At 39.3% G+C, this 27,431-nt stretch overlaps 1 protein-coding gene across 3 annotated transcripts in view; it reads left to right on the forward strand.

Annotated features, from left to right (window-relative positions):
• The first annotated feature begins 409 nt into the window (after positions 1–409).
• The window catches only part of SYT14 (synaptotagmin 14), an 89,943-nt gene continuing 62,921 nt past the window's right edge, over positions 410–27,431 (forward strand). For all 3 annotated transcript variants that reach the window (XM_064709036.1, XM_064709037.1, XM_064709038.1), the window contains exons 1-2: positions 410–500; positions 13,826–13,873. In XM_064709036.1, coding sequence (XP_064565106.1) covers positions 488–500; positions 13,826–13,873 — 61 coding nt within the window. In that variant the 5' untranslated portion in view covers positions 410–487. The remainder of the gene's footprint in view (positions 501–13,825; positions 13,874–27,431) is intronic.

Raw genomic sequence — 27,431 nt, forward strand, 5'->3', positions numbered from 1 at the left:
TGCTGATTGCATTGCCCTCAGAGCTTGGGGTTTTTTTCAGCCACTCGCTTTGAGAAGGAAACCCAGGGAACAGCACCGTGGAAAGCGGCGGATCTTCCCTTGGCGGGCCGCCTGTGCCCCGGGGCCCTTGAGGGGCTGAGGTGCTGCGGTCTGAGGGGCTGAGGGCTGCCGGCTGAGGGGCTGGAGGCTGAGGGGCTGGGGGCTGCCGGCTGGGGCTGAGGGCTGGGGCTGCACGGTGAGGTGTGAGGGCGCGGTGAGGTGCTGCGGATGGGGGTGAGGCTGGGGCTGAGGGGCTGAGGGCTGCCGGCGGCGGGCGGGGCCGGGCGGGGCCGGGCGGCGGCGGCGGGCGGAGTGACGCGCCCCGGCCCCGCCCCGCTCACCTCCCGCCCCGCCCCTGCCGCCGCTCCCGCCTGGCAGCCGCGGCGCCCGGCAGCGCCTCTCCTGCGTGCGCTCCCTCCGCTTGGTACGGCCCACCCCGCCGGGGATCATGGCGATTGATGGTAAGTAGGCCAATAACGGGCTCCTCTCTCTCGCCCCGAACCGCTCCCCTCCCCCAGCCCCCTCCTCTCCCTCTCCTCCCCCGGGCACGGGGAGAGGGGCGGCTCCGGGGGGAGGGAGGGCTCCCACCGCGGCGGGAGGTGGGGGCGCACCGAAGCCGAGCGGGACCCCAGCCGAGGAGGGCGGCGGGAGGGCGCCTCCTCTGCTCCCCGTCCCCCTCGGCCCGGCTGCGGGGGCTACGGGTCAAGGGCTCTTTGATGATGGGGGAGAGGTGAGCGTGGTGCTCCCTCCTCCCGTCTCCGTGCCCGGGAGCCGGGCGGGGTGAATAAATCCCTGGCACGGTGGCCGGCATCCTTCCTTCTCCTCCTCCTCCTCCTCCGCCGCCGCCGCCTGCCCTGGGGATGCCGGGCGTGCGCCCGTGGGCGTCGCGGAGGGGACCCGGGGAGGACGGAGCCGTCCGTCCCCCGTGCCGTGAGCCGCCCTTGCTGAGGCGGGGGCGGGCGGCGCGGCCCCGGGCCGGGCTCTGCCGCCCCTGTCCCGGGCTGCCCGGGCCCCCGCGCCCCAGCCGGGAAGGTCGGTGCCGGACCGGAGGTGCGCAGCCCTGGCCGCCCTCCCCGCAGGGACTTTGGCAACTGCTCTAAAAGTCGTTGTCACTCTCCGGGCCCCGGAGTCTCTGAAAACTGAGTCCCCCGGCGAGGGATGCTCCCTGCTCGCCGCCGGTTGCTGGGCGCTAACAGGCTCCACGGGAGCTGCTGTCCGCAGATCTTTCTAGTCATCACTTAGAAACAACAACAAAGCAGCGAGATGTACTAGACACTTGTTGGGTTTGTTTGGGGATGCTCGTCTTCAAAGGCAGGGCTTCTGAGCTTTGCTTTGAAACCTCTCAACTCTGAGAGTAATTTTACACCTCGTTAAAAAATCCTTAAAAAAACCCCCAAAAACCAAACAGAACTTTATTTCTAGCCAGACAAGGACCTAAAGTATACGGCTTCCTCGGCCGAGGTGTTTCTTTCTGAAAGCATCTGTTGTTATAGCTTAAAGGATTTAGGAAAACAGTGGGTATGTGGGGGAAACAAACTGTTCTGGTTTGTTTCGCATGTGGGATGCTTCTCTGCTGTCAGTTTCCCTGGATTAGTAATTCAGGCCTCTGTAAGGAGAAGTTGCACTGATCAAGCAAAGCTGCGTGTTCACCCTGTCTTGGAAGCTGTGCACACCAGGAGTCTGAGCTGGCCAGCTTTGTGTTGGCTGGGTTCTTTCCTGCTGAAAAGTCCTCTTAATATTATCAAGAAGATAGCAAAAAAATTCTGCTGGGTCTGGACGTTTTACATAACTTGAGCTCAGAAAAAAATTATCCTTCAAAATCTGTCTCTGTTTTCATTTTAGGCAGCATTATCCCCGAAATCTGTGAGGATCTGTTAGATCTGAAAATATTCACGATATGTGAAATTCATGTGTAATATTTTCAGGGGATTTAGGGTATTATTTCTTTAAAGATAAAGCAAATAGCCATGGATGAATAAAGCAATCTAGCCTTTGAAAAGAATGCAACACTTCTTATTATGGCCAGACTTCAGAAATAGCTCAGCTGTCCTGTAGATGCTTATTTGAAATATCCAAAATGGGACTTAAGCTCCTGAGAAAATTGGGTGCATAGTTTACATTTAAATGTGAGGTGGGATTAAAAAACATTACAGCCATGAAAGTGGTCTGCCAGGTTCTTCCTGAAGACAGCAAATACAATGTATTTCTCTGCTGTAGCCTGTAGCAGGCATGCCTCCTCCTCTTTGTTTTCAGCTGACTGGCTGGTTGCTGTAGGGCTGTTGGTAGGTGTTACAATTTTTATTCCTTTCCTTGATGATCTCTCCCTCCTGTAGTGCAACTGTACCTTGCCTTGACTGTAATTTTCAGCAGTACTGTGTTCTAGCCAGCAGTTAAAAAATATGAGTTTGAGTTGAGTATTAGCTCTTGAAGGCAGCATCAAACCATGGGATTTCTAGTCTAAACTGCCAAAATACAGAATTTGCATTGTGTCAAACTAAATTTGTAAATGTATTTAAGTAAACGGAGAAAATACTTTGCTCAGTTTTAAGGACACTGCATTTGGCCAGATTTTTAATTTTTTTTCTTTGTTTTTGGTAGAAGCAAAGAAAATCAGCAAGATTGAAAACTTCTCTTTGAAGAATAAACATAAAATAGTTCAAAACTCCTTCAAAGCAGGACACAGATGTGAGGAGTGCACAAAATTAAAAGAGCTGAAATTAATATAGAATTTGTTAGCTGCTTTTTCCTGTTCTTAAAAATCTTTTCAAGTACCATTTCCAGTGTCACTTTTTCAGTTTGCCAGCTTCCAGTGGCTCTAGCACTAAACCCCAAAGTTTTTGCAAAAGTGAGGCATTTTGTGTGAAGTGTTACAGAGAAGCAGGGTGCCATGGCCTTTTGGTCAATGTCAGTGGTTTATTACGCTCACTGACAGATGTTTAAAACACAAGTATCTTCATGTAACCAAGTTCACAGCCCTGATCTAGTGATTGCAGGAACTGTGATATCTTTTTCTTTAGAAAGTTCATGTCATGTTAAAACATGTTCCTTTTTTATATCTTTATAAAGACATCCAGAGTTTGCATAGGTCTGGTAATCTCAGATTTGTGAGGAAACAACAGACAGCAGGTCTATTGGAAAAATTCTGGCTCAAATGAGTTTAAAGAATTGTATTTGCAGTTCTTAGTTTCTGTATAGTTATCCTCCAAAACGCAATTAGTATTTACTGGGAGCTCTGCTTTATGATGCAGGGTTATTTACTGCTTAATATTTCCACTTTTTATAGGGCAGGATTAAGATGAAGAGCATGAGAATGGGGAGCTGTTAAATGTGGTAGAGAGTAAGGACAAACTGAAAGCAGTAGTAAAACCAGACTGGTGGGCAGCCTGAGATTCAAATCTTCCCATCTACTGCTACCCAAGCCTGGGGTCTTGTGGGATCTCAGCACCTCAGGACTGAGGTGCCAAGCCACTGAGACCACCCTTAGGGGGCTCGGGAGTCCTGGAATGTTGCCAGAAGTGTCTGGTGGCTGGACTTTGATCCTACACAGGAGACGACACCTGTATGAGGATAGGAGGATTTCACCGGGGTGAATGGCGAAGGGATAAGTTAATTAGAGAGTGAGACACAGGGTTTAGGATTTCTGTACAGGGGGGTTTAGAGAAGTAAGATGGAGGAATTGGGGCATGTCCTGTCCTTCTTCTTCTTCTTCTTCTCCTCCATCTTCTGTGGTGATGGTGGCACTTTGGGATTGGTCATTACTAAAAGTGCACTGGTCAATAAGGGTGAAAGGTATTGGGGAAAAATGATAAATATTGTATACATAACTTTGAGTATAAAGATAGGTGACCGCCCGGAGGGCGGAGGAGTGTGCTCATGGCTGGCTGCTGAGCAGACCTCTGTCGGGCCGAGAGAAAATCTTTTAGATAAACAATTAATAAACACAGAGACCGAGAAAAGAACTGAAGCCTCTTCTCGTCCTTTGAAACGCGGGCTGCCCCAAGGCCACCCCGGGCCTTTCCATGCCATCCAAACAGCCGAAAATCGGACAGGGTCTGGTGGCAATTTGTGTGGAGTGGGGAAGAAAGCTGAGGAGTGACTTCTGAGAATCCTTCAGCGCCGCTGTGTGATGTTCCTCATGGCAGCATTAACTTGGCTGCTCTTTGCTGTTTCTCCTCTTTTGAGCAATAGCAAAGCTTTGGTGCCTGCCTTAAGAGAAGTCTTTTGAGTTGAGGTCTGGGTGAGGAACCAGCAATGAAAGCCACACTGCATTGCATGGAGCAGGGGAGGCAAAGAAATGTTAGAGGTCACAGGTGGAATGGTTTATAACCTAAGGCAGAGTTGTGTGTCTTCTATATCCCCATGAATCTACTTTTACCAGATTTTGGAGCCACACTTGAACATGCTGTAATCTAGTGCAGGCTATATAAATTTATGTTTCTCAAGGAGGGGAAAACATCTGGAGATTAATCTTCTCAGACCAAGCTAAATCTTTTTGATTTTAAACTCTTTCATATGGTTTCCACTGTGAGGAGTTTAGTGCTAACAAATGAGAAGTAGCATTAAAGACAATAATGAGCTGGACAGACAAAAGGAATTTAGCAGAGAAGAAAGAATTACAGTGTGGTGTTGGTGTTGTCATCTAGTAAGTTACTGATAGAGTAATGAGACTAATGAACATGTCTTCCTCTATTTTCCCCCTGTGCTCCTGTCAGATTAACACTTCTCCTTCCTGATGGTCAAGCTCTTTGCCAAGTATATAAGTCTTTACCTTGTTGATAATTTTGTTCCTGAGTGTCTGTGAAGTGTGCTGATCTCTCTGAGATTTCTGAGAAGATTGTCTCCTCCTTTTTCCACACCTTCCAGCTGCTTGGTTTGCAGCAGGCAGCTGCACCTGTTTGTGCTGTGCAGGGATTCATTAGCTGGTGGGCTGTCCTTGTGCTCAGTGGGACTTGTGTTTCTGTTGTATTTGACTGCTGATTTTTATGGAATATTATGTTAGTTTAAAATTGAAACTTTCTGACTATTTTGTCTTAAATGAGCCAGAGAATTTGTAAACAATACAGGGATGAGGCAGGAAGTGAACTGTTTAATTATATAACCCTTATTTCCTTGGGAAACAAAGAAATTATGGAATGAACCTACTTTTTGTTTATGGATACAAAAAGAGAGTATTTAGAACACTGCTTCATATAGGTCACATGAAAACTATGCCTAGTTGCAAATTTCCAGAATCTAGAAAAGGAAACAACAGAGCAATGAGCTGCTCACAGAGCTTAAGTAGGAGTATCATGTGTGGCTTGTAGGTTGAATGTGGCCTGGGGAACAGTTTTATCTTGACTTCCCAGTTACCTGGGCTGTGCAGGTGTCACTGCAGGCTGCCCTAGAAGGGTGGAAGGTGACAGGGACATGCTCAAGGTAGTGCTGACCTGAAGTGTCAGTAGTGCTTCTGAACCCAAGCTGGGGTGGCCAGCACAGGGCTTGAGCAGCAGCATCAGTATTTAATGAAGCCTACATATAAGAAAACATATTTTATAATTAGGCCCACTTTTAAACACATTTGTCAACTGTGTGGTGGATCACATGTCAAGGTATCATATTGGATCAGCCACACAGGATGGGTGTAATGCTGCCTTGTGCTTATCCAGTGACTGTGGTGCAAACTATTCAGTGAGTGCTGCCTGATATTGTCATTGTAAGGATGATTGCCTGCATTATTTGCTGATGACAGTGAGACCTTGTGCCATAGCAAAATCACCAGTTTGCTGGTTGGATTGTCTTACACCATCATTGCTGCAGTATTGAATCTATTGAAATAAAGAAAGCTGGCAGGTCTCTTATCTTTTAGATAACAAAGGGGCAACCGTTTTTAAAAACCCCACCTAATCTCTAATGTTTTACAGACTTCTTTTTGACAAGTTCCCCGTGGGCTGAGATGAAGCTATCATACTTAATATAAGAACAGTTGATGTGTTCAGGGTGAATTTTTTCTCGAATTCTCTTAATTTTTAATGCCTAGCACTTCTGCAAATTGGAATTCTTGGTTTTCAAGATAGGCATGCAGGAGAGTAGACATGGAGTCATTACCTGATTGTTTGCCTATGTTGCCATCCTAATACGGGGAACCTCTTAGAAAGGAAAGAGTTTTGCTCTCTTCCAGAGAACTTTCAACTGTTGGAACTTTTAACTGTTTTAATTTTCTCTTCAGCTTATTCAGTTATACCTCTTCCAGCTTTTGTAGTGACTGATGCAAGGGATTCACAGCTGATACTCTGAAACTTTTTCCTGAATATTGTCAGGTTCTGAACTGCATAAGGCCAAGGTTCCATGTTTCATGTAAAGGTTGGAGTGGATTTCAAGTCAGCAATTAATCACTGAACCTCCTCATTTTTGTATGTTTCACTCTTGGAGATGGGAGATGTTTCCTGGTTTCCATGTAAATCTGTTTGTAGAATAAGAAGGAGAGGATTTTGAAAGTTAATTCTAAGACAGCAAGTGAGTGTTGAGTTTGTGAGCTAATTGGTTCCCTTCTGCAGAGGAGAATAATCTTTGATGTGAAAAGGGGTAAATTCAGTATGACTGACACATCTTATGGGTACTTTTGTTCTGTAGGCTAAAATAAGCAGTTTTCCTACCAAGTGAAATCTTTTGCAATACAGATTCTTCTTAGTAATTTCCTTTTGTATCACAAACTTACTGCATTATCTGTAATATTTGAAACTAGTTCTGTGAGTATATTTTTCTCCATAGATCATAGAGTCATTTTAAAAGAAATGTTTCTCAGTTTACTTTCTCCTGTGAAACTTTGCTCTAGAGTAGAGATTAGTGTTGTTAATTAAAAACTGTAAGAATTTGCTAAAAGTCATACTAATTTTTCATCTTTTTTTTTCATCTTTTGTTGCTGACATCCTCTTTTTTATTTCTTGAACATTTGATAGCATTGTACATTGCTTCTCAATGTATGTTTAATCTTTTTGTCATTTTCAATGAAGTTGTTTTCAGGTTTTCTTTCTATTTTTAGTAAAAATAAAATTATAGGTTTTAGGTCAGATCTGAGCCATTTATACTGGATGTTTCTATTGCTAGTTTTATTTACTGTATTTCTTCATTTCCACCAGTAAGACTTACCTGAAGAAATACTTGACTGAGAACAAAGTGAAATAAAGAACTTACTAATATTATTTTAGTGCTAATTATATTTCAGTTGTCAGAAGAGTAGGAAAATAGAAGTTTGTGGTCATTTTGGATAGAAAGGAAGCAGAGATAAGACTATTTTCATGATGAGAGGAGAAAGTCCCAAATAACCTCTCTACGTTATGACTTAGCTTAGAAAATCTGACTCTTTTTGGCTGCTTCCATATAGATGCTTCCATTTATTTTAGTGTGGGTAGGAGTGGATGCAGCATTTGTTTGAGAAACAGAAATTCTATGCTGTACTTGTTCAGTTGTCACTGATTGCTAATTCATTGGTCAGTGTCATTGGTTCTGTTGATTACAAATATAATTTAAAATTTTCTTTTTTTCCCATGGAAAAAATGTTTTGATGTTTGCCATTACTTTTATAGTTGGATGACAAAACCCAAAATACTCTTAGGACAGGTAGATAACCTATCCTTAGGCCAAGAAATTACTAAATAGGGATCTTTTTAAATCATGCAAGCAAAGAAGAATATTCTTTACAGTAAGAGTTTGAATCATAACATCAGAACATAGATTTCTGAGTTTTACTCTTCTGGTCTTGAACATGTCTGCTGCTAATTTAGTCTGATAGTTATTTCTCTTATTAGTGGGTTAGACAGTGAGTAATTGTTCTGTATTCACCTGTTTAAGCCCACCATCTGTTGTGGGTTTTTTTCAGGTCCAAGAGTCTTAGTCCATTAAGTCACTCCTCATATGGAAACCATTTGTTTTGTAACTAATTTTTTTGGTCTTTCTCTGTGTCTTCTGTGGTTCTGTTTTATTCTTTGAGGTTGTGGGACCAAGAGGAGACCAAAACTGCACAAAATGTAAAAGATGTAAACATATAAATAACTATATATAATGGTAATTTTTTTACCTTGCTGTCTCTCTCCTTATAAATTCAGATGTTGTTTGCTTTTTAGTTTGCTTTTTGACTAGTTCTCAGCATTCAACTTTAAACATTTCTATTTTATGTATGCAGTATGATTTGTAGACTAAACTTGTGAAAAAGGATGCTAAAGGAACACAGAGGTGATTTTACACCATGGGTGAGGATGGGCTAATGATTGTGTGTAACCTTTTCAGGAAAAACACTGATGGCAGCTGCAGGGTTGTTCCTGTGCAAAAGTCTTCCCTTGGCTTATTTTCCATTACAGTTGGCTGGCTGTTCATCCAAGCCCAGAATTCAGCTCATGGCATGAAGCATTTTCAGTAGATTCATTGGTATATGCAGCCCAGAAGTGTTTCATTATAATTGTCTTTTTAAATGAATGTGCAGCATGTTGCATGAAACCCTCAGCACAAGAATGGTTTTCCTGTGTGCCTTGCATTGCTAGCAGAAGCATTAGTGTTTCCACATGCTCAGACACAGTAGCATTAACATTGTGCTGGACTTTTTCACATGCATCCTGTTTTGTGTTTCTGCACTGTAGCACCCTGTTCCTGCTACTCAACCTGCTCAGTGTTGTCGTTCCATGCTGGAATGTCGTGGGTTTGCCAAGGGAAAAATAGTTGTCTATTGTTGAATAAAATGTTAAGTAAACGTTTGTTGAATGTGATCCAAATTTATGAAAATGCTAATTAAAAAACAATTCTCAGCAGGAAAGTAATTTATCATGTGAAAAGTGCATCCGAAAAATTACACCTGCTGACAAAAGGCTTTTGTGATACAGTGTAATGTTCTGCTGCAGCTACCAACATGGATTTTTTTCTGAAGAATAATGAATTTTATTTGCAGCAGCCTAAGTTGCACCACGGTTTTGGTGCAGGAACTGTGCACTGTTTGTTGGTGGGACAGAATGTACCCTGGCTGAGTTTAAGGTTGACACCAGGGAAGGAGTAGTTAATGAACTGGAGGGCAGGGCTGGCAAGCCCTCAGCAAGCTCAGAGTGGGCTGAAGGATGCCCAGAAGCTCCCACAAGCACGGGTGAAGTCCAAGCCCTGCACCAGCAGCTGTGGGCAGGCTGGCTGAGCACCTCTGAGCAAAGAGAGCCGAGGATCCCGCTGCTGAACATGGCCAGCCACGTGTCTGTGGCCTGGATCCAGCTGTGTTAATCCAGCACGAGAGGCTGGCAAACTGGGAGACCTCAGCAGAGTGCCACTAAGCTGGGAGGGAGCTTAGAGCCCCTGGCACATGAGGAGAGGCTTAGGAAACACCTGGTGTAGGCTGGGGAGATGTGACAGGCACTCCTGCAGCCTTTCACTGGGCAGGGGGTCTGAGAGATGGACAGGGGCTCTCCAGCTGCCCGATGAAAGCGTGGGCAGGGGTGTGAGTACATCAGGGCAGCCCTGTGGCTGCTTGTCACAGAGAATGAAGGCCTTTGTCGGGGTCGAGCCATTTGTCGGTGAGGGGAGACTCAGACACTCAATATGAGTGATAAGCAAATTCCAGTTTATTGAAGAGAGCATCAGACACTTATACAGCGAGTAATAAGCTTATGAATATTCTGTAAGCTAAGCAATCTATTGGTTAAACTATACTATCAACTTTTCCTCATTCCTTAGGGGTTACATCTCTCTTTTCTCATGTCTCTTTCACTGTTTGTTATCCTACCACAGCTAGGCCCAAGGACACTGCTATCTGTGCAGGTGCAGGACTTGGAATTAGCCACAGTTTTGTACTTTTCCAGTCCTTAGCAGCTAAATTCCCAACAGCTGCTGGGGAGAAGTGCTCGCAGTGACAGCGGTGACACCTTCCCCTGAGAGGCACTGGTGCCCCAGGGCTCCTGGAGTTGTGCTTGTTGCTGGTTGAGGCTCAGAGGATCTTTCTCTAACGCTGGGCCTGGTCTGAAGGCTTTGAGAACACCAGATGTCATTCATTCCTGTCCTGGTTTAGGACAAATTAGGGGGAAATCTCCAAGAGGGAGCCCCCCAAAACAAAACAAACCTCCCCCAACACCAGGTTTGGGAAGGAATTTCTCAGAGGAGCAAAGTGGAAAACAAAACCTATTTATTTACAAGTAACAAAAGAACACTCCCCAACACAAGAAAAGAAAAGAGACCAGACTGTGTTGTGAGGGCGCCGAGCTTCTCTCGCAGGCTCCGGGTGTCCTGGAGCTCTCAGGTCAGGCCCGGAGCCGGTCCAGTATCTTCAGGGGAGGGTAAGAAAGAGAGAACAAAAGAAAAGGGAAAAAAAACCAGCGCAGAAAACAGAAAGCAAGCAAGCAAGCAAGCGGCTAGCCAAGCCAAGCAGCCAAAAGCCAAAGTGCCTGGTCACACCCCCCCTCCTCTCTTCCCCATCCCGCCGCAGCCAGACGGCGGGGGGGAACGGCACAGCTGCCAGACACAACACACAATATTGGGATAAAGGCTGTCACCCCACCACACTGCCCAACCCACAGCCTCTATGGCAATGCCTGTGATAGATTTCCTTCACCATTATTATCAGCATCTAGTGGTGAAGTTCCAGCTCAACTCTGAGCATAGCAGACCTTTGAATCTTGAATTGTGCTAGTTTAGAAAGACATAAAATTTTGAGTTAATACAAAATTCAGTATTCGTCTTTGATGTAGATCTTTTCATCTTGCTGCCACCATAGTCATTTTAGCAAAGAGAGACTTGGTATACAAAACCTTTGTCTTTAATTGAGAAAATTAAACTTCATCAGCTGCCTCTGGAAAACATCTGGCCATTCTTTTTGTGTTAAATGTTTGAATGATTTAGATTTTTAGGCCCACTAGGTGGATGTTCTTGCTCAAGAAAATGAAAATATTTTGTTCAATGTGGAGTTCTAAAATTTTTTGATCTTTCATTATTTTTCATTTTACTTCCATTGTCTGACATTATGAAAAGCTCTGTGTACCCAAGTGGGTTTGTTTCTCTTCTCAGATTAGATTTTACACAGAGTATTATGTAGTTTGATATGCAAACTCACTCAAAACCTTAAAATCTTAAATAGGAGATTATGTTCCTAGTCAAGATGGAATTGAACTTATAATAATTTGCGTCTAAATCAAGCATAAATTTTAATTAACCATAACATTATGGTGAACTAATGCTATACTATGATAAATTACCTAAAAATAATATTTAAAGAATAAAATTTAAGTGTGTCATGCCACTGAACCTTTGGGATTTGTGGGCTAACCCAAACAAACCCACTATTTTCAGACTAAAATGCTAAATTAATGGTTGGCATCTTGCTGTCATGCAAAATGTTTCCATATTTTCAGTTTGTTATTTTCAGTAACTAGTTTACTAAAAGCTGAGAGAATTCTTGGGAGTTGTAAAGATGGAAAACTTGGGTTTATTTGTAAATCCATGAATAATAGCAAGGTGTGAATTATGTATTAGTTCAACAGTTCTGAGGACCACAGAGAAAAAGAAGAACCAGTCCAAGTCAATTGAGGATAAAATTGCACATCTTTAATACATTAATTTAAAATATAAAAGATACTTTCTTTAACTTTTATATTATTTGATGTATTTTTATTTTATGGTTGATTTCCATCCAAAAGCAGTTTGAAAAAAAGTAATAAATGAATCACCTATTAAAAAAAGAAATAACATTCTAGCATTTTTCTAGGAAAATGAAAAGGAATAAAATCCTGACTGTATGCCTGCTAAATGGTATTAATTCATTTTGCAACCTTGTGGTCAATAAAAACCAACACGTTGATTAATGTAAATGCTTTATTTGGTGGAACACCATCTTACATTAGAAGCTGAATGTTTGAGTAAAGACCTCTTGCTTTATAAAACAAGAGGTAGCAATGTGGGATCCGAATCTAGAATTAGTATTTTGTGATACAATTTCAAACTGGTTGATTTCACTGAGAGCAGTGAATAAAATTAAAATCTATTGCTGTTCTCTTATCTCAGTGAGTTTTAGGTGAATCCTTATTTTTAACTGCCTGGCATCTCTCTAATGAAAAATAATTTTATTTTTTGCCATAATTTTTATTTTTTCTTCACTGCTGAATTTAAAACTAACAGGACAAAAATTCTAGGAAGAAGACTTTCAGTCACTCTTCTGCTTTATCTTTTGTCCCCTAAAGATGATTGCAATGACTTCAAAGAAGATTTTAATCTCTTCCCTCTGTCTGTTTTTGGGGTTTGTTTGCGTGCTTTTTAATGCCTTGTTATTATAAAAGCGGATTATATTTTTAATTTAGCTTTTCTTATGTTTTCCTGTCAAAATCCTTTCTGAATGAAAATGATGTTGCCTGGCTTCTAGGATGCACCGAAAAGAGGGAATTATATTGCTATCACAACAGGATTTTGTAAGGGTGATGACTCTACAAAACTCCTGGGATCCTCACACTCACTGATACTTAATTTCCCATTCAAGAGTATATTTGAAGCTTGTATTTCATATTTCTAAGTATGTTGACATAAAATGAGGATTCTTTTTACTTTCACATACATTTATTTTAGTAGAGTTACATTTTATTCCATTTATTTGATCCCTTTTATCCTTTCTCACTCCAATATATGGATTTCCTACAGTTATTTCTTTAAAGTGTAAATTTAAATAGAAATATAGATATTTTCCTAAAGCTTTACAATACCATCTGCTAGTGTTACCAGTTAAGAGTTAGAAGTATTGGTTGATATCATTACATGCTGTATTGCATGTCATAATGAATTTATTATGGAATGGAGGAGAGTAATAAGTGCTGTATAATGTATTTCCATCTTTTTGAGATGGGGAGAATTTTGTTACCTAAAGCTTGTTTTAGTGCATTTTGAAGTGTCTGGAGCCAGGGAGTTATTAATGGATATGAAATAAATGTTTTGTGAGGTTTTGAAACTCTGTTTTGTATTTTCATGAGATTGCAGAGAGCTGGGTATGAAATCCCAGGCAGTTCCCCTCGGTTCTGCATTTGTATCCATGCACCCTTGTTGTCAGGAGGGTGTACTTAAGAGAAGCCATAGCTTGATGTAGTTTGGAATTTTAAGGTTTGATCATGGGGCATATCACTCCAAAATATTTTTATTTTAGATATTATGTGTTGGTGTTTTGTTTACAAGCTGTAATTCCAATGAAAATGGTCTTTATAAAAATGTGAAAAAAAGCGTGGTATTTCTAGCAACAATTTTATTATTCTTGAATAAATATCTCAAGGTCTATAGAGCTGATTTTTTAATTTAAAAATATCTAAAGGAGAAATTCTGGGCAAACCAAGTATTTGTTAATAGGGTTGTTTTTTAGGATTTTGTTGGGGTTTTTTTGTTTGTTTGTTTTTTTAATGTGGAAGGTAATCATAATGTTATTTTGGCATTTTGTTATATTGGATTTTTTTAAAATATTTTCACAATTCTTCCATAGATGCCATTCTATAGGGTAATTCTCTCCAGGAAATTATGTTTATACTTGGGAAATATTAGTGTGCGTTCAGTTAAGGTTCTTGCTTTTATCATTTTATCTGTATAAATTCAGTGTAAAGCTCTTCAAACTGTACCACCATTAGCAATATTAAGCCAAATATACATTTATTGTTTTTTCCAAAGGATTTAATGTATAATTTGAAAAATTGTTAAGCCAATCTTCTGCATTTTTATTAATTGACAGAGTTTTAGAACTTTCTTTTTCACTGCTTATAAGCCTTATAAAGAAATGAAATACATTTTATTTGTTACTGTGTTCTAATGGTGTATTTCCACACAGGTGGAGAACGAACTTGTGGTGTACATGAACTGATCTGCATCAGAAAAGGTAAGCAATGATTTGTGACAGTGAACTCCTTAGCTTGTGAATATTCCTGGTGAGAAATCTGCTGCCCAGTGTTATGCTCTGACTTTTTGTGGATCTTTGCAGCATCTTTGTGTTGCAGAATCTTTTGATGCTGACAATGTCATTAGGAAAAAATTGTGAAACGATAAAATAAAATTTGATTTTTCACAAGAGGGAAAAATGTGCTCTTCCAAAATTCCCTGAGTTACATGGAATTTGTTCATGCTGTTTAGCTGTGATGAAAACTTTGATCTTTGTTTTATCCAGATATTTGTATGATTATATGATTTTCATTGTTAATGGAAAGTTGTGAGGATCTAAAAAGCTGATGTAATGAACTGGCAATCTCTGCCTGTGATTTCAGGTGAGATCCCAATGACTCCCACTTGTTTGCTGTCAGCTGCAGCAGGAGTGAGAGCAGCAGCTGGCAGAGCGCAGAGCAGAGCTGTGCTCCAGAGAGGGCCCTCACAGCTCAAAGCTGAGCTGCACTGGCTGAGGCTGGAGCTCCACAGAGCAGCTCAGCTGATGTAAAGGCCAGATCCACTTTCTGTCCCTCTGGCAGCCCTGTGCTCCCTCCTGCAGCATTGCTCTTCAATTTCTGGCTTCTCACCTGAAAGCTAAGCCAAAAAAAAAAAGGTTTCTTCAAGGATTAGTTCCTTGAATTGAGTCTGGGTTAGGTCAGAGGAGTCTCAGTGCTTTCAAAAGGAAGGAGTAAGAAAACGTGGTGGGAGAGGAGTAAAGCTGCAGGACTCTTCTGACAACAACTTAGTCTCAGACTGCCTCTGTAGTATTGTCAAACCACAGAGTATGCTCTGTGGGAAGAAATTTTGTTTGTCCTCTTTGTTTCCATTGCATTCACTGAGACATTTTGGTAAAATTGTTTGGGTTTGTTGAAACATATATTTAACAATGCCTAAGGTCAGAATTAAGTCTGCCAGTTAAGGTCAGAATAGTTTTATGGTCACAAGTAAACTTTTCCAAATATCTGTTGAAAGAATTTTTGAGTGTCTATGTGTTGCAGTTCTGTAATTAAAAACATTTCTCCGCTTCTCTAAACTGTGAATCATTTAGATCTTGCTTTTATAAAATTCTTTCTCATTTTGGAGGGGAGGTGATTTTTTTCTTTTTATTGCTGTCTCTCTTTTTCTATTGACAGATAAGGTGGTACACACAGTGCTCTGTATTCCTTCTGTAATAGCTGCTGTTTATCTTTCTGAATTGGGAAACTCATTGGAATTTCAGAAAGCCCTCTGATGAACTTTCAAGAACTGTTAATCTTGCTTATCCTTATTTATTTTAGGATGCTGTACTGATTTTAAGAAAAACAAATTTATCATGTTCTTGGAGACAGTGCTGTATGATTTTAATGTTAATTGCTGGGAAGTTCAATTGAAAAGATGTGTTGTTTGTTTTTTCAAGAGTCTGTGTTATATTTGAGCATTGAATTCTAAGCTCTGTTAGCCATTGATACAATAAATTAAATAAAAACAGCAAAGAACTTGTGTTTTAGCATTGGTGGTTATAAATTACCCTAGGGGTAAGTGTGATTAAAAGAGAAATATCCTTTTAGTGTCATTATTACTTGCGTTATGTTGGGTTCCTTTTTAGGTCCTGTCAGTTTCCATGTGCATTCTAACCATGTGTGTCCCTGTGCTACTGACAAATTTCTCCTTGTGGTGCATGGATTTGGTGCATTCCTGTCTGTCTTCACTCCCTACTCAATGTGTACCTTTAAAGCAGGAGGAGATTGCCATGTACTGCAAATCTTCCAGTCGTGTGGACTTTTGGATACTTGGTCTAAAACTTTACATCTTCTGATGCACATTCAAGATGCTTTTTGATCAAGACTCCTAAGGTTACTTTATTTGCCAGTTGTCCAGCCCTGCTTGCTTGCCAGGATGAGATTGCAGACTCAAGATCTCTGTTGACATCCTCAGAGTAGGAAGGCATTTCCAAGCTGAGAGTTCCTGGCTGCCAGCAGTCTCAAGCTGGTCAAATCAGACCTTCCACCTTTGTCCTTGATGTCACTGAGGGCTCGTGTCAAGCTTATCCAGGATGGAGTTTCCCATCTCTTGGCTGTGCCCTGAAAGCTAAGCTGCTTTTTGGTCTGTGAGCTCCCAGTAGAAGTTGAAAGGGCAGATTAAGTGTTCACACTGACACACAGGTGTCAGTCTTGTCTGGTGCTGGGTAAGGTTGCAGTGTGCCCTTCTCCTTTTTCTCTGGTGTCTGTGTGACTGTGGCACCAGGAGAGGACATTCCAGCACTCCTGGCATTCATCCACTCCCTCATTTTCATCCACTTCTGCCTGTGAGGCTTTGAGAGCTGGTGGTGTTTGACAAAATGGTTCTCCATTTGCTGTTTGCCTGAAAGCCTCTCATGTTTTCAGCCAGGGGTGGTGGGTAAGTGTGACTGCTGTGTGGAACCCCTGAAGGAAACATTAGTAAATACCCTGCATTAAGGAACTGGAGTTTTGCAGTGTGTGTTTGTGCTTTGCTTGTCTGTCCATCTTTCTTACAGTGCTTCCAAGTACATGGCTGTTGAGAAGCAACTAATAGGATAAACAGTGATATTCCATCAATTTTTTCCTGCACTGAATAGGGAAAAGGGGAAAGTAAGCATGCAAGCAAGCATGTGTCTTCTATGAATAATGCATGGGTAAACTTTCCGGTTTCAAGTGATGGAATGTAATTACAATTTATATGGGGATTATATGGCTTGAAGAACACCTATTGCTGGTGGTTAATTTTTCTTTCTAGTCAGTGAAGTAATGCATTCCTAAATTGTATTTTTCTTGCCTGCCCTTTCATTTTTTTGCTAGGAAAACAGGAACCTTGGAGTATCAGGTGGTGAAATGTGGAAAGGGACCAGAAAGGTCTTCAAAGCTGTGACTACACCATTTAGCTCAAATAACATAATGAAAACTTCTTAGCTGTAGTTGAAAGCATAGCTTAAAAGCAAAACCTAAGCCTTAAAAAGGAAATGTCTGCTCTAAGATTATTCAGCTGTAAAAATGAAATATCTTGAAACCTCAATTTTGCTGGTTTTTAGGTTTTGTATTTCTCAGATTATATCAGTTTAAATGATAGACTCAGAGATGTGCAAGTACCAGTTATAACATTCATTGAATATCTGAGATTATGTCAGTTGTATTGCAAATATGATCCCAGTATGGTATTGATACAGGACTCAGGTTTGCTACCCAAAAATGTAGCAGTTGTCTGGCACAGGCCTCCTCCTGTGTCCTATTAATGCTGCTATAGTTTTGTAGCTGCCCAAGAGAGACTGTGGTGGGTTCCCCTCTAGGCTGCACAAGAAGGATTGCAGTACTTTTATAGGGTTTTTTTACTTGGTTTCCTTTTAGCAAGTTCATACATTTTGGAGAAGAATTTGCAAAGAGCTCATCAGGAGTAAGGAGACTAATAGGCTTTTCTGGAAAGCCTTAAAAACTAATTCTTATGTATTTTTAAAGAGGCTTCCTCTAAATGCATAAATATAGGGAGTGTGTGTCCTGAAAATGGGAGTATTTTGTGGCTGTTATGTAACATCTAATAGCTACAAAATACTGAACTAGTCACTTTCTAGCTTGTAAAAACAACTTTAAAGATGGTCAGCTATTAGTGAATCACTGCAATATGTGTCTACTATGTTTAACATAGTCAAGTAGTTGAAGTGTTTGTGTGGTTTTATATTTACACATTATTGAAATCTGAAAATTGGAAAAAATGAAAAAATAGATTCTTGCTTTTATTATAAATTAGCATCTTGTTTACTTCTGTTATTTAATGCAAGTTTGTGTTCACACATTTATTTAGTGTCTGACAATACAAATTGAAGGCTTGGCTGTGGAAAGAAGAGTCCTGCTTAGTTTTTGACAGTGGAAGGTGGCAGAGTTTCTCTGAAATGACTCAGTTAACAGTTTGTCTTTTTGCTGGATGTCTTCCTAGTATCCAGCTGTTTTTGAGAGAGTCAGGATATAAAATTGTGTAAGTTGTTCCTTTGGTTATTTGCTATGGAAATAAAACAATTCAGGGAACTTGAGATTAGACTTGAGAACAATATATCTTTTTTAGCTGTATAGTGCAGATGCAAGTCTAACTTGGAATTAGCTGTTGTTAGATTTAGTAATGTTTTAATTAAGGCTGTTTAAGGTTCTCTTTGACAAGCAAAACAGATTTGTGATGAGGGTTTATGATATTGAGCTATAACTGAAGAAACTCCTCTTTAATATATTCTGCTATGTATTCATTGTGTGACATGGAAGTGACATTAAATGAGAAAATATATATGGCCATATTATTTTTAGGTTTCTTTCATCCAACATTTTTCACTTGTTTATTTTTGAAGTAGTGCAAAGTGATATTTCTAACTCAGCAGTGTGTTTTGTATTTAATTCTTGGAAATGTAGATGGAGTATCCAAGTAAGGGCTGAGTTGCACAGGAGTTTAAAAATTATTTTTAAGCACTTTTTTCTTTTGCGAGATGTTCTTTCCTTTCTATTGTTGTGGCAATTTTGCAAACAAAGGAAATTATTCAGCAAACTGACTTTGTGACTAAGAATGGAACAGAAGTGCTCTCTTTAACATGCAAAAGAGAAGTTGCAAAAAGACAATGTCTTCGTCTGACAATGAAAAATGTCACTTGTAATAATAATTTTGAAAAGATAAGAAGGTGTGAATTTTTGCTTTGTCAGAAGTGTGTTTTAAGTAGAACTATTCCTCTTTAATGTTCTGGTCAGCTATCCTCACCATTTGCATGGGTCTGAATGTTAAGCTGCCAGCTACACTTATTCCAAATGGCAAAAAGTAGCATTTATTCATTAGTTTCATTTTAGAGTAGAAACATGATTAAGTTGAAAGTCAACGGCATCTGATACTCAAGTTATCTTACACTGTTAGTGATAATCTACACTCAGTAATTAAAATAATTTTCCCCTTTCTGGCTGCTGTCATCCAGTTGGTAGAACTACTTGTTCTTCATCAAGAGAAGGGTGATGTCACAGATAGTAGTAAGTTTCTTTGTATTAGATATCCTCATATTCATGTAAAATGCAAATATATGTTGTTTCTATACTCATTTAGAGGTTCAGATTTGCACAGTACCAAATAAAGTGCACTTTCTCTTTTTACAAAGAGGAATAAAAAACTCTTCATTTAGAAACTGTTAAAAATTAAAGCTACTTTTATAATATATAAAGAAAATAGTAATTAATACTTTTTTTTTCAAGGCTTGAAAAAAATTTTTATCCCATGGATACTAAACCTCATACACTTGGGAGATATTTAGACATATTGCTACATGTTAAAGAAAAGTAATAGTATTAAAATTAACACTAGCAGAATATAAATTCTGAATTTGGACTCTGTTGGAAAAGTAATCTCTATGCACATGTGTTGGATTGGAGAAAATTCAATACAGAGTAAACACTTTTCTTTGAGCTTCCTCATGCCCTTACAGGAAGCGGAATATTATTTTGTGTGTTTTCCTGTGTTTGGAGTCTTCTGGAAAGCAGCAGCTACTGGGGTCACTTAATTCCAGCTGTGGCAATATTTTTTCTTCCATGGCAAGTTTTGTGTGTAAGAAGTTTGCTGTATCCAAGCTCTGACATTTCTTCACTCAAGTTCTCATGTTCATATAATCATTTTTACCATGCATTTATATCCTGGTTATTTGCTGTATATCCTGGTTAATTACTGTTGGATTACATGGATTGTCTCATGCTTTGTTGTTAATTGTAGTGTCTGATAGGGAAAAATGAGGTTTTAAGGTATTTTTATTACATAGATTATTTTTCTTTCCCCATAGTGGAGAGCTACTTTGTGATGGATATGAACTTTTAAACTGCAAGTCTCTAGACCCCTGTGGGTCTTTAATACTTTTGCTTTGGGAGGATTATTTGAGAATACCATTAAAAATTATAATCACTGCTGTTCTCTTACCCACTGCGTGGATAATAGTCATGTAATATGCCATGTAATTGCAACAGATTATTGGGATTTGGAGGGAATCAAGATGATTCCATGAGCAGTGTCTATTCCAAGTGGCAAGTGTGATGCTTCCTGTGCTGTTTCTTTTCAGAGATTTCTGTTGTGAGATACTATTTAATCAGAGATGAATTCCATGTAAGAGAGAAAAGGCATTGAGGGACTGGTAAATCAGCAGGGATGGCAGGCTGACAACTTTTCCAGCACATGAGGATTTAGGAATTAAAAGATTTCTGTCAAAAGTTTAAATCTCCATCTCAGAGTATGGCTTCAGTTACTCCTAAATTCTTTCTTAGATCAGTGGTATTTTGGAGCCAAAGGTCCTCTGTTTCTGTAATTAAATTTATCAGCAAAAGACAGTTTCAGCATGGTATTTTTAAAGAAAGGGGAAAGAATCCTGGAAAAGACAATCTGTAGAGGCAGTACTAGAGCTGCCACAAGCAACTTTGTGCACTTATGGATGTGATTAGTTAATGTAATATATTGAAGTCGGAGGGAGAGATCCACTTTTATTGATCAGCATCTACTCTATTCATCAATCAGACACTTTTTATAACAGTGTTAATTCACTTCATGCATATTGCAAAATCTGAGCTCTTGATAGGCTGTAGAGAAAACTTCAGCTCCTCCTTTTGTTTACAATACTTGAAGTTAGTTTACTGAAACCAAGATCAGTGTTCCCACCATGATATGGAAGGTTCTCAAAACCTTCATATCTATTCCCAGACTAGCTCTCTGTTCCCAGTAGCAGCCAAAGACAGAACAGTCTGAGAATCTTGTTGTTTATATAAAAGGTAGCTGAGAACCTTAATTATTTACAGAATCAAGCCTGAGAAAGCTGCTTTTTTCCCTTAGCTAGATCCCTTCATGGCCTCTTTCTTTAAGCCATGCTTGAACCAGGCTCTCCACAGCAGTGAACCAAGCTGGTTTTATCATAAACTGTGAGTTAGAAATGGCTGAGGTCACTTGGTTTGTTCAGCCTGGAGGAGACTGAGGGGAGATCTCACTGCAGTTACACCTTCATCCTGAGGAGCAGGCATTGGTCTGTGCTCTGTGGTGCCAGTGACAGGACCCGAGGGAATGGCCTGAAGCTGTGTCAGGGCAGGGTTAGGATGGGTATCAGGACAAGGCTTTTCCCCCAGAGGGTGGTTGGACACTGGCTCAGGTTTCCCAGGTCAGTGGTCACAACACCAAGCCTGGCAGAGCTCAGGGAGGATTTGGACAATGCACTTCTCTGGGATGGTGTGTGCAGGGCTGAGAGTTGGACTTTGATCCTTTCGGGTCTCTTCCAGCTCAGGGTATTCTATGGTTCTAGAAAAATATTTTATGAAGTAAATGAACTCTATTTAATGTAATTATTTAGTCAAGTAATTTAATTGATTGTAATAAAATCAAATGAACTGAATTTGTTAATTAAAATACATTCTAGAATTTCTTCCTGTGTATAAGAATTCCTGGAATCCAGATGTTAAAATGTGTTTTTCTCATTAGCCCTTGTAATTAGATATTAAGGAAACAAAGGGAAAAAGAAGTTCTGCTTTGTCTCTGTAGCAGTGCATAGTATCCCACAGTCAGGGTTAAGTGACAGAAAAGGAATGTAAATACATTGTTATTATTTCTGATAAATTTCCACTGGAATAGGAGTGACAGTGGAGTTACACCAGTGTTGCTTTCATGTACACTAATTCCAGTAGACTTTTTGTGTAAACAAACACATATATTTTTTGCTTAATGTGGCATCTTACATCTTTTTGAAATTAACCCAAAAGTGACATCATGTATTACTTCAGATAATATAAATTTTGTGCGTTCCTCAGTATTTCTTTGAAAGGTCCATTTAAAGGGCATTGTTATTCCAAATAGAACCACTTTCATCCTTGTCTCATTCTGTCAGTCTTGAAAAACGTCTGAGAGGTTCATGTTGCTAGAATTGTTTATAAATTTCTTATTTAGGAAATGTGGTACTCTTTTCAGTTTTGCCTTGGAATTGAATTGAGTTGTCATTTCAAGTTTGTGCCCGTTTGAAATTGCTGTTGCTCAGGGTTGTGTCCTGGATGTCGATACTGGAAGTGTTGAAGTGCAGTAGCTCATGTTGCAGCGCTTGTAATTTGTGCTGGAGAGCGTGTAAACTTGCTGGCCAACAAAGTGTGAGATGCAGGAGCAGCAAAGCCAGAGTAAGGAACATCAGAGGACTGGCAGAATAAAATGTATTCAGCACAGCATGCTGAGGTGCAGCCATCAGTAGTGGGCCAAGGTAAGAAATCTGTGCTGCGTCAGGAAAGGCAAAATGCAGTTTGGAATTGGAGGGGGCAGCATCTTTCTACAGAAAAACTTCAGTTTTAATGTTACCTAAATGTAACTATAAAAGCATTGCTATATGAGATCTAATTGTGTGTTTTAAGTTGAGGTAAAAGACTTCCTGATTATTTTTTTGTTTGGCAAAAGAGAAGAAATAGGTAAACTTTTAGAAGGGAACTACATAATCCAGTGTTTTATGTGGGAGATAGAAGAAGGAATAGAACAGGAGTCATAGGAATTTTGTCTTTTGACTTGTTCAATAAAATGTTTAGAGTTCATTGTCTATCACTACTTTTTAGCAGAAGTATCAGCTAGTCAATTTTTGTGGTCCAATTGTTTTTGTTTTTTTATATGGGAAAGTATTCTAATAGTGATGCTGCCACATATAGTTCATGTTGTTGAAACAGTGCAGGTAGTCAAGAATTTAATTTTTTTTTGTCAGAATTCTAATTCAACAGTGGATAAACCCGTGTAGGTGCAGCATTTTGTTTAGAAGGTTCTATTCACTTGTTGCTTCTTCAATTACTCCAGCAAGCAGAAAGATAGTAATTGTATACAAATTCACAAATTGCTGTGAAATGTTGTGTATTGAGTTTCCATTGTTGAAGAAAAGCTGTTTAGAAAGACCATGAAATCTTAGGTAGCCTTCAAGTTCAATTACTTGTTTTTAAAGAAGAAACAACCCTATGTAATTAGTAAAAGAAATGTGCATGTAAATTGACACATGTAAAAATACAGTCCCTACTCCTGTTGAGTAATCAGACCAAAGTATTTCACTTGTGAGCAGACTCAGGTGTAGAGGGATTCATTTGGTTTTTTTCCTGTCATGACAAGTCTGTGAGAAAGAAATAAATCCTGTTTGGAGGTAAATAATTCAAGCATGGAGGAAAGCAATAAAGGCACACACTTCTTGTTTTGTTCAGTAACCTGCTCAGCTTTCTAAAAATATGTTAATTTCTTGTGCTAGTGGCAAAGTTGGAAAAAAGTGACAAACAACAGTGAATGGCATTTGGATGAAAATAATTTGGACAGCACAAATTATTTTCATGGAATGTCAAGATGTAATGGTGTAAAAAATGAATACCAGTAAATCATTCTTCTTCAGGACTAAATAAAAAACAACAGTCCTGTATATTTAAAAGAATTTAAAGGGCTAAAGTATCTTAGACCAAGTTGTAAAAAAAACCAAAAAAACCCCAAAACCCAAGTTATAAATAAAACCAAGCTTACATATTACATTTCAAATGTTTTTTGTGCTAGGATCCTAAAGGTAATTGGTGTTTTTCAGGTCATACACCCTAGTTACTTTATTTGTATACAGAAGAGATAGCATTGAATTTGTAAATGAATAATTGAAACATCACTAAGATAACTGTGTGGCTTTGTACATTACTAGCTAAGTGACTGGTATGATGTAGAGTGTGAAAGATCCAAAAAGAATTGATTTATATTAAATAAAGTTTGGGGCTAGATACATACTAAAATATGAAATGCTTTTAAATTTCATATAAAAAACATTTCATCTTTTTAAAATGTCTGAGGCATTTTGTTGTTTGGTGGTAGATATTTGAAGATGTAATTTTCTGAAGAGTTTGAAACAACTTTTTGAAATGAAAAATTATGTCATAACAAAGAAGTTATTATTTGAGAAACAGGTTCTAATTTGATATTTAAGATGAAGAGATGATAAGTTTCTGTGTTCTAGAACTTCTGATTCTAGTGATGATAACAAAACGGAATTAAAGTGATGTTAAGGTAATACTTCTGTAATGATTATGACTTTCTTTGCCACTTCCATTGCCAGCAATTCAATTAGTCTTGGTAGCTTTGTAGAAAGATGTTTGTTCTTTTAGTATTTCTAAACCAGCCTGATATTATAATGAGTTTCAAACATAAATTCAGAATTTCATTGGTGTTTTTCTTAAGAAGCAAAAACAATGATGAAGTTTATAGAGGTAGGACCTTTGAATTTAAAGGATGACTTTGAGAAGACATTGCCTTCCTACTGCTGTCTGACAGTAGAAGCACTGGGAACCTCTGAGAGTTTTTAAATGCTTTTCATGGTACAATTGATTCCCAGACAACTCTCAATTTATTACAACATGTTTTGAATCAAAGTAATTCTGGTGGTGAATGTGGCATAGATGTATTTTTATGTAAAAAAGAACTTTTAAATTTTTTCTGTCTATGAAGTATACCTGCTTGATACTTAAGCTGTGAGAAACTAACTGAAGGATTAATGTGATGTATAAAACCTGAATTCATAGATGGGAATCTGTGCACATTTCATGTGGAAAATTGAAGTACATTTTTTTTCCCCTGGCATTATAATGGTAATACTTTACAGGATTTCAGCTTGATAATTTACCTAATCTGTGAACAAGTATTCTAAGACTCTTTACATGAGTGCAAATTGATACAGAAATATAATTTTCAAGTCCTATGTTCACACTGAATTACATAAATAATTAATTAGTTTTGCTGCAGCTAAAGTTTCATTCTTTTTGTAAGGTATCAGCCAATGTTTCTTTTTTCATCCAGAAAAATGTCATCAGATACTGTGTTTCCATAGAGAACTATAAGGCTTTCAGACTGTGCCTTTTTTAACTACTTAGTATCCAGCAAGTATTGGAGAAAAAAAAAACCAAAGTATTCAGCTTTCAGTTCCTTTTAGGCTGTGGGTAACTTCCTTAAACACATATTTTGATGGATCAAGGCAGATGATTGCTGAGCAACATAAGCATAACTAAAAATTTTAAAAATGCAATTTAAACCTACAGCTTGAAAAGATCAAATGTGACATATGTGAGAGTGTTTTTCCCTGAAGATGCTGTACAGTTAATATATCCTATTTAAAGGAGACTGTCACTGCCCTTTGTTGAGAATCATTCCATGACTGGAATTCAGTTCAATCTCCTGCTCAAAGCAGTGTGGACACTGAATTCAGGTGAAGTTGCTCAGGACAGCCTGCTCCACTAATAAAGCAATCATTCTCATAGCTCATTCAAAGGTCCCACGATCTTTCTGATCTGTCTTCTTTCTTGCCTTCCCTTCACTTTCTGACTTTTTCTGTGTACCCCAAGTTGGTGTCACACCTTCTTCATGTCTCACACTGATTTCCTCCCTGAACATCATTAACCTGTGCCATCTTCTGCTGCTCCTTCACTTCTGCTGGCCCCCGTGAATTGCAGTCCCTGCCTCTGTGTGTGATAGATGTTATAGCTGGAACTTACTGAAAATGAAGCTTTTCTGTCCTGGGCCCAGTCCCTGCTTTCATTTGGGTCAGGATCAATAATGCAGAGAAAACTGGCTGTTGTTTCAATAGCCTCAGGTATTCTCAGTTATCCATATGCAGTCTTGGAAGGGAGGGGAGCATGCCGACTGCCAGCAGAACTTGGGGAGATTTCATCTGTTAAGCTTTGAGGTAAATAATTAATATATATGAACTGAGGCTTTTGACAAAACTCAGAGTGTTCCCCTGTGTGGAAGGATTCCATGAAAAATGGTAAATGGACACCTGACAAACAATAAATGAATGCCTGAACACGTGCCAAAGTTCATGATAATTAAAATATTAATTGGGAAAAAATTAGGTGACTTTCTTCTCTGTTCCAGAATAGAGATTCACTTTTCTCACCTTGTTACCCCTCTTGATGCAGCAGGATGTCTCATTTGATGTTGTTGGCAAGCTCCTTTTCATGGGAAAATTTTCAGGGGTGGTTTAGGCAAAATGTTACATGGTCTCTTCTGGTCAGAGGTAAGAAGTGAAAAAAAATATTTCCAGGTTTAGATAGGTCTGGATGTCCAGCTCAAAACAGAAGTGCAAATCTGTCCAATTCATTTTTCACGGTGAAGGCACATTTCTTTGGATCTTTCTTTCTTTGTCAGATTTGAAAGACACCTGTATAGTAATTTAAGAACAGCACCATGGACACAAATGTTCCCTGTCATCCTGCAAAACTAACTGAGGTTGTGGAATTGCATGTGTTTCTCAGTCAGTACTTTTACATAGATGCATGAGCCCAGATTTACAAAGGGCATATGTCGAATCAGAGAATGATTTCATTTGGAAGGCTCCTGGGAAAGTAATTTACAGTTCAGTCCCCTGCTCAAAGCAGGGATAACATTGAAGTTGGATTCTATAACTGATCTAGGCAATCTGTTCCAGCGATAAACTCCTCTCATTCTGGATTTTTCCTGCCTCATCTCCAATTGGAACTCTTCTTGTAGTTATTTCGGACTCTTGCATCTTGTCCTTTTGTGTTGCATCTCTGAATGCTGAGTCTGTTGGCAGCTGTTCTTTAATTCCACTCCTTTTTAAATAGTGAAGGATGTTACCATGTAGCATTATAGTCCTAAAGTGAAGTGGTGAGATCTTGGCAAACAGAATTTGTCAATCTGATAAAGCTTCATAAGTCTTTATTAAATAGAAAAAAAATCAACCCCCAAGAACGGGATTTATGTAGTTGAGTGTAGTCTTGCAAAGTCAGGAGGAAGAAAAGTGATGTGTGAAATCCCAGTTTCCATCCAGATTAACGCAGTTGTGTTCAGCTCTGAAATGTGTGCTGTCTGTGTGTTATGGCCATAAAATCCACTCTTAGGTGTTACTCTTCCTGTTTAGGATGCAGGTTTGAGACATAATGTTTCTTAATTATCAGGACATTAGTAATGAACCAGTTAACAGAATAATTAATCTGTTACATATCACTAGAAATCACAGCTCTGTAATGCTTTACCTGGTTGTTAATTGCGTGTAGTTAGAGTTTTATTACATTTTTGCCTATAAATTGCATCCAAATGCTATTGAGTTGCAGTTTTATAACCCTTCACTTTAACCTCCCACCCTACTTCATAATAAATTTGTAATCCTGTCACGATTTTAACTTCTTGCTTCAAGTTTTTGAATATAAGGCTTGTGGAGACTCCACTGGGTTTCCTAAGGGCCTTCCCTATGAGATCCTGGCAGCCTTTATTAATGAAGCAGCTCAGCTTCATTATAGTCTGTGGGCATCTGCACTCCTTTCAAAAGATCTGCCCTCTCTTGGTCTTGAACTGCATTTATAAGTTGGTACTTATTTCTCACATTTCCAGATTCTTGTTTTTGCTGCTCTTCTGTATCCTTTTCCCTGCCCACTCTCCTTTCAAATAAACAAATTGCCATTTAAATACTCTTTCCCATTGCTTCAATTTGCCACATTCATTTGCAGATTTCACATTTCTAAAACGTGCTCCTTGACAATCTTAGTCTTAAATGGTGTAAT

Source organism: Zonotrichia leucophrys, chromosome 3 (genome assembly GCF_028769735.1).
Source record: "Zonotrichia leucophrys gambelii isolate GWCS_2022_RI chromosome 3, RI_Zleu_2.0, whole genome shotgun sequence".
Classification (NCBI taxonomy): domain Eukaryota; kingdom Metazoa; phylum Chordata; class Aves; order Passeriformes; family Passerellidae; genus Zonotrichia; species Zonotrichia leucophrys.